Here is a 7,604-nt window from a genome sequence, read left to right as displayed (position 1 = left end):
CTCATCCCTTACTTAGACGTTTTTGTAAGGTTTCTTAATAATTTACGACGAGGCTGCCATTTTTAAATGCCCTCGCCTTTCTACCCGGTGCTCCTGGAGTGACTTCATCGCATGTACTGCCAGACAAGCGGGAAACATGTCGGAGGAGATTCACCAAGGTGTGATAGGGGAGAGCTTTCACCTCCAAAGGGGGACGGCCCTGTACCTGTGCTGTTATTCTATGGACCATACGTTCCTTAGGGTTTGAAGCTCATGCGTTGACTCAGGGCCATGATCATATTCCTATATAACTAACCTACTTCCAGACTCAATGAGTTCTAATGATAGGGTCCCCAAATCCTTGTAACCATAGCAATAGTTGATGGCATGGGTGGAGATTCCAATACCTAAGTAGATCAGGTAGGCTCCATAACTTCTCGTTAGCGTTTCAAGGTAAGCATGGGCCGAAGACCACTCTCTACAGACCGGCCTCCCGGCACTGCCAGACGTTTTTCTATACTCCGCTCTCTATGCCTTTATATATATTTTATCTTATTTATTAAGGCTTTATTTAAGACTTTTACTACTCAGGCCAAATATTTCTTAACGAAATAAAAGCTACTACACCAAGCTCTGTTCTTCTCGTCTCGTTATTGCTGTGAGGCTTCAGGGTTCGAAAGAGGACAATGGCTCGTGTTCCGCATGAACGTCCCTTTGTTTGTGGGCATCGGCCGTAGAGTTTACTGAGGTTCCGAAAAGGAAACGTATGGAGCGCGACATCGTACTGTATTTATTATTATTTGTATCTTTTATTTATATAGTATGAATGTTGGCCACTGAAAGGCCCGACACGCTGCTTTGGGACAAAAGTATCCATTCTGATGAATTATACGTTGGGTTCTGTGCATCAGATAACTTGTAAAGATGTGCGAAAGAATGAATATAAACTGCTGTAGACCCCGCATTCTTGCGCAACGGGTGGGGTAATGAATTATAATTTTGGATCCAACAGAACACTGAGATAAATTAAGCTTCTGGATGATCCCGTACTCTGATCCCTAAAATTTACACATTTAACAGAAACTTAGAATTTTTAAGCAAACAGGAAACGTCCCTTTTGCAGGTTTTCTCATTAAATTCACAACAGCGTGCCGTTGCTGCCGGGTATAAATCACTGTTTTTTTTATTGGATGATTTAGGGTTATTAATGTCCCTATTACTCACCGAGTCTGTGTTTGCAATATACTTTACATTTGATATTTCCTAAATATAATGGGGAGGGGGAAGTCTCGTCCCCCAGCCGCCGGCGGGCGGCTCTTAAAGACAAAAACAGACAAGTTTCCAGCTGTAAAAAAAGTTAAAATAAGACGGAGATCGTTTTGCAGAGACAGCCTTAAATATCGCTTTTTTTTCTGGAGGCTTCCATAGCGAAGCCTCTCCGTGCGGCTAAAATTGGCTCGCTGGGGTGCTGCGGGAGCCTGAAAAACTCATCTATTTGTGGACCAAACCAGGCAGGGCTCGGTGGGGGAGACGGGAGGCTCCGAGATCAGATGAAACAGGAGCCACAAGAGAGGAGGAGATGTCAGACCTCGCCGGGTAAAGGAATAAAACCCAGAAAACTATGATAATAGGTTTATAGAGGAGAGGAACCGGATACTTGGAACGAAGAGAAGACGAGGGTGGGGGGTGACTTTGTTCAAAAACTGGATAGAAAATTGATGGATGTTTGGGAGGTAGAGAAAGTGATTGACGAAAAAAGAGAGAAAGGAGAAAGTGACTGAGGAAAAAAAGAGGAGAAAAAGAAAGGGAAGGAGCAGCGGAGCGGACGCTACATCATGAGTCCTTCCCATTGAGCCGAGCTCCCGTTGGACCCGCATTCTCCGCGCGAGCGTCCGGCTGAGGTCCGTCACCATGCTGAGGTTGCTGGTCCTGGCCGCTCTCTGCCTGCCCGGCGTCCTTCCGGAGCAAAGCCGCATTCTGGAGCAGAGGAAACCGTTTTTCGAGAGGTTCCGCAGGCTGGAGGAACAGGTGGGTTCCGGGTCGAGAAGCGGGATATTGGACACGGGTGTCCAGCGGCTCGGGGTGGGAAGACGTGTCAGCCATTCCCTGCACTCGTAATTCAGTGAGCCCCTTCGTTTCTTTGTCATCCATGTTCCGGTGGCATCTTTGGTGGGCTGCTGTGCGACGAGGGGGGGCCGGGGACACCTCAGGGATTAATCCTCAAGATCTCTCATTCATTTCTTATTCTTCTCACTCCCCCCCCTCAAACTCTCCTCCGTGGACGCACTAAACCTTACTATGACATTACACATCTAACCAATCAGGATCTAGCATTTTCCTGCCGGCGCACAGGTGGGTAAGGCACCTGTGGTTAAGCAGGGATATCCTAAAATAGGTTAGAGAAATCACACATATCATATAAACCTTTCTCCTCTTTCATATTAAATCTTATATGTCGGGACTCTTTAAATACCTGCAGACTCGGCTGTTTTTATCACCCAAGAACTGAACTGGGCGTTAAAAATGATCTGGCGTGCGGCGTAAACCCCTCTGTCGGACATGCGTCTTAATATAACAGCAACCAACAGAAGAGGGTGTCGCTACAAGATGACGACCCTTCTTAAAATATCCCATGCATCTTTAAATTCCCTTATTGTATTACCCTCTACCACTTCTGATGGGAGGCTGTTCCACTTATCTACCACCCTTTCAGCAAAGTAAAACTTTTTCATATTACATAAAAAGAAGTTTGTGGTACGGGGTCTCTCTGACAACTACTTGTTGGGACTTAGCTTATCTCCGAGTCACCCGTATCTCGTAAGGAATTCCATTGTTGTTGTTATTATTATTAATGGATTAATTTATATCTCGCCATTGTATTCCGCGACTCTATACACTATACTGATGAAACACATGACTACGGAGGGGTATAATATTTTATACCCCTCCGATACACGATCGATACACCCTGCGTGCATTTGGCTGGCTGAGTGTGATGGGAGCTGTAGTCCTCAGCAGCTCCTCTTACGTTATACTTACCGTAAATTTCACCCTTTCAGTGCCAGAAAAGTGAAAAACAGATTGACTTGCAGTGACCTTAAGAAGTCAGCGGTTGGAACTTTGACTCTTGAGCAGTGATTTATTGCATATGATGTATGAGCAGAGAAGGCAGACGCTGATGATGTCACGGGTGCTGGGGTAACCCAACCCGGGGCGCTTGGTGGATTCCCCTCCGTTTATCTAAGTAAGGTTGTGATGATTTAAAAAAAACCATTGGATACTGAGCTGCCAACATTTATAGAGCTGGACTGTTCAGCTGATCCAACCAGCAGGGGGTGATGTAGAGTTACCCCTACGGTGCTTAGACGAAAGGATCGCCTCTATAAAAAGCAATTCTGGTGCAAGGAACATTCCATACATTCTTCAGGGTGACCGCTCCACTTTCAGGACTTCGCCCCAAAATACATACGTGTAAAATAGATATAAATTCATGCTGCATTTGGGGGCATGATTTTACGCTGCGCCTCCACTTGTCTCAATTATATATTAATCTGTACAAAAATGTAAAAAATATAGTTTGATTATTAGCCCCAAAGCTTTGGAAAAGTACGCTTTTTGAACTGTTTCTTTGTTTTTTTCTTGCAGTTTCGTCGTTTCCAGGAGGTGATGCTGACCCGGCTTCAAGGAATTGCGGAGAATTACAATATCTCCTACAATATCGACCGGCGCTTTGAGCACATCCTCGACCAGCAAAGGTCCTTAACAGAGGCTTTCAACGCCTCCAGCGACGTTACCCAGGGAGAGATGAACGCCATCAAGATTTGGCTGAAAAAAATGCAGAAGAAGACAAAAAAGCTGGACCTGAAGATGTCTTCGCTGGAGGAATCCATGACAGAGAGGAATAAGCAGATGACCAGGGACAGCAAAGCCCGGGACGCCGTCATATCTAACTTGACGTTGGCTATCAACAGTCAAAAACTGCGGCTCGATAAGCTGGTGAAGGACAAGTCTGTCTTGCATAAAGGAATGGAGATGTTTCGGGAAGTGGTGAAGAGACAGGGCGGTAAAATAGCTGCTTTGGAGGAGCAGGTCCGAGGACTTTCACAGAATGACATTTTGCCACCAAGTCCATTGATGGCGGCTCAAGAGCTAAATCGCACTCCGCAAACGAAGCAGTCGGCGCCCCCGGGATTTGCGCCTGGGACTGTAACTGTCGAGCAACGCATGGTGAAGCTTCAGACCAAACATGATCAGAGGAAGAAGTTCCATGAAGAGCAACAACTCCTTATCCCAAAAAGCATCCAGGACAAGATGGCAGCCCAGCATGGAAACGGGACCAAGATTGTAGTCTCACCGAAGGACAAACCACCTGGCAGACCACCGCTGGGAGTCGCAGAGGACAATACTCTAGGAAGAGATGCTACAAAGTTACCACCAAGAAGTGCGGAGGAGAAGATATCGCATATTCGCACTACCTTCCAGCCACCAGGAGAGAGGAAGATGCCGGATATTCTCACAACAGCTCAACCACCAAGAGTTACAGAGAAGAAATCATCTTCCGTTCACTCTATGAGTCCACCGCCAAGAGTTACAGACCAGAAGACCTTTGCTGTTGGCAGTACCAGGTTCCCGCCGAGGATTATGGAGGAGAAGGCAACTGCTATCGGCACCACCAAGCCACAGCCAAGAATTATGGAGGAGAAAGCTCCAGGCGTTCGCTCTACAACAGCATCGGCAAAAGTCCCAATGCCCACAGAGCCAAGAACCACCAAAGTACCCGGCACAAGTAAGTCAACCGTGATGAAATGTTCCCAAAAATATATGCAGGAAAGGCACTTCTTATAAAAGCACCTTGTATAATATCCAAATTATTGATTTAGGGATAAAAAGGCTCGATTAGACTGTTTATCCCTTTACTTCTTGCTGGGTCGCTGTTTATATATATATATATATATATATGTACAAAACCAATTTTCCATAATAAAATATTTTCTTTTTTTTTTTAGTTTGTAACGTGGACTCCATGCTGACTTTCCCCAGTCCCTCAACTGAAAATTTTGCCACCTTCAAGAGCGGTCTGAGAGAAGGTCTTCACGAATTTTCCATCTGCAGCTGGGTAAAGACCAACGCCAGCTACGTGGGTACGATCCTGTCATACGCAACAGAAGACAACGACAACAAACTCGTCCTCCATGGAAGGAACGGAGCAGCTTATGACTCCCTCCACTTTGTCATCGGCGACCCAGCCTTCCGAGAGCTGCCCATCGTGCCACTTATAGACGGAAACTGGCATCACACCTGCTTCATCTGGTCGTCCATCCAGGGGAAATATTGGTTCTACGTGGATCGAAGGTTGGCTTCTACAGGTTCCAGGTTTCAGAAAGGTTATGAGATACCTCCAGGAGGGTCTCTGGTCCTCGGTCAGGAGCAAGACACGTTAGGCGGCGGTTTTGACAGCTCGGAAGCCTTTGTCGGACACCTGGCTGGTTTTACGATGTGGAAACGGGCGTTGACGCCCGGTGAAGTGTCCGGCATTGCCACGGGGAGAGGTTTGCCCAGAGGTGCCATCCTAACTCTGGCCGATGCATCTTCACTTCATGGGTCAGTCCAGAGGGTGAAATGTACCTGTCTGGAGCACTGTCTGTAGCCGGAAACCACTGGAAAAACAACAGAAGGCTTCCTCATCTTTACCAAAACATTTGTCTGCCGGCAGAGCAGGGGATGCGATATATTATCAGAACCTCGTCCGACTAACTGTATCCCTACAAAAAGGGATTTCATCAACACGGCAACAATGCCATTTTATTTTTCTTCAAAGAAAAATGTGTTTTTAACCTTTGCAAGTCAAGACAGCAGTGAACTCAAGTGGTAGAAGAATTGTATGAGTGAACACTTACGGACATTTATCCATAGGATGAAGGCCTTGCGCCTGGATGTCATGCCGTGTCTCCAAAATCAGCAGTGCGGGGTCTGTGATTTAGGCGGCTGGGGTAGCGTGATGAGCTCTTGCTTTGTTTATTTTTGGACAGATAATGATAATTCCCTGAGCCAGATTACTCAATAAAATTAAGTATATGCGACTTGATTTATATAGGGGAGCCGGGGTGAGTGGGGCTGTGTCCTGAGACTCCACCCACTCCATACATGCCCCACCCACAATAGCATGAATATTAAGTGGTGGGGTTGTGGCTCGCTCTTATGATCACTATGTACATTTATTCTTTACCTCTGTTCGGCATCGACTATTAATAAAGGTCGGTCTCCCCTGAGAGTGGGCGTTCAGCCGGAGGGTTCAAGGAGTGTTCTAGAATGTTACCTGTTACTTCTATGCGGAATACAATAAATAAATATATATATCAATACACCTGAGCTGATGTAACGCGCATCAAAAGTGTTGAAAAAAAAAACTAAAATTTACAATTTTAAGAAGCTGTGAAAAAAAATATTTTTACTAATGAGGCTGATTTACAGATATAATCAAAAATATATCTAAAAATATATAATATATATAATAGAATAATCAAAAATATATCTAAAAATATATAATATATATAATAGAATAATCAAAAATATATAATATACATATAATAATCAAAAATATATCTAAAAATATATATATATATAATATAATAACCAAAAATATATCTAAAAATATATAATATAAATAATAATAAATAATATATCTAAAAATATATAATATATATATCATAGAATAATCAAAAATATATCTAAAAATATATAATATATATAATAGAATAATCAAAAATATATAATATACATATAATAATCAAAAATATATCTAAAAATATAATATATATATAATATAATAATCAAAAATACCTCTAAAAATATAAAATATATATATAATATAATAATCAAAAATGTATCTGAAAATTTCCAAAAGGAAAATCATTTACCTAGTAATATTTTAAAAAATATTCTTAATTACACATTTTCACTACAGCCATGTCTGTTGAACATTTATCCGAAGAGGGAAATTATCTTTTCTCAACCAGGTCCCAATTATGCCCAAAAAGTTGCTGATAGAAAAAAAAATTCGGAATTTTTTTCATGAAAATTGAATAAAGAATATATTTTACTCATTTAACTAAATTGCCGACTCTCTAGGATATTCTGGTCTTCTTTCATGCATCTTATACACAAAGAAGGCGGAATGCAATTGATCTTTGAAGCTCGCAATCTAATGTCATTCAGGTTGGCCAATAAAGGATCATCTTTACCCAATTTGATTATTTAAGTCCATTGCATTATTTGTTTTAGACAGGAGGAGATTCCTGCACACTTAAAACGTGTTTTGGAATCAGTGTTTTAAAGCGCTTTCCACGCACGGTCACGAATCTCACATCAGCTGTTAGATTTACACGTTTTGTGGCTTCTCGGGACTCGTAAAACGGCGGGGAGTTTCTGGAATGTTTTCAGAGAAAGTCAACCCAGGACTCCAGGATCTTTTATGATGTTATTTGGAGAGAGCCCCCCCCCCACTGAGCTAAGGACCTAAAATAACCCAAAAATAGCAAATGGCTTTTGGTCCTTAAAATGTGATCATGTTACATGCGCCACCTGGGCTAGGGGACTCCGGGCGACTGAGTCAGTAGCATTAGTTT

The 7,604-nt window shown here is 43.0% G+C and overlaps 1 protein-coding gene across 1 annotated transcript; it reads left to right on the top strand.

Moving 5' to 3' along the window:
* Positions 1-1,426: 1,426 nt before the first annotated feature.
* On the top strand, positions 1,427-6,348 carry PTX4 (pentraxin 4). Its single transcript, XM_053471110.1, has 3 exons — positions 1,427-2,007; positions 3,625-4,765; positions 4,986-6,348. Exons 1-3 carry the CDS (start codon positions 1,891-1,893, stop codon positions 5,624-5,626), a joined length of 1,899 nt encoding a protein of 632 aa, XP_053327085.1. The 5' UTR covers positions 1,427-1,890; the 3' UTR covers positions 5,627-6,348.
* The last annotated feature ends 1,256 nt before the right edge of the window (positions 6,349-7,604 follow it).

Source organism: Spea bombifrons, chromosome 7, assembly GCF_027358695.1.
Source record: "Spea bombifrons isolate aSpeBom1 chromosome 7, aSpeBom1.2.pri, whole genome shotgun sequence".
NCBI lineage: Eukaryota > Metazoa > Chordata > Amphibia > Anura > Pelobatidae > Spea > Spea bombifrons.
Note: the sequence above shows the minus strand (reverse complement) of the source record. Positions and strands in the feature narration are given on the sequence as shown.

Coding starts and splice junctions, on each gene's coding strand:
- PTX4 (XM_053471110.1), top strand. CDS start 1,891: ATGCTGAGGTTGCTGGTCCTGGCCGCTCTCTGCCTGCCCGGCGTCCTT. Junction 2,008..3,624: donor TCCGCAGGCTGGAGGAACAG/GTGGGTTCCGGG, acceptor TTTTTCTTGCAG/TTTCGTCGTTTCCAGGAGGT. Junction 4,766..4,985: donor CACCAAAGTACCCGGCACAA/GTAAGTCAACCG, acceptor TTTTTTTTTTAG/TTTGTAACGTGGACTCCATG.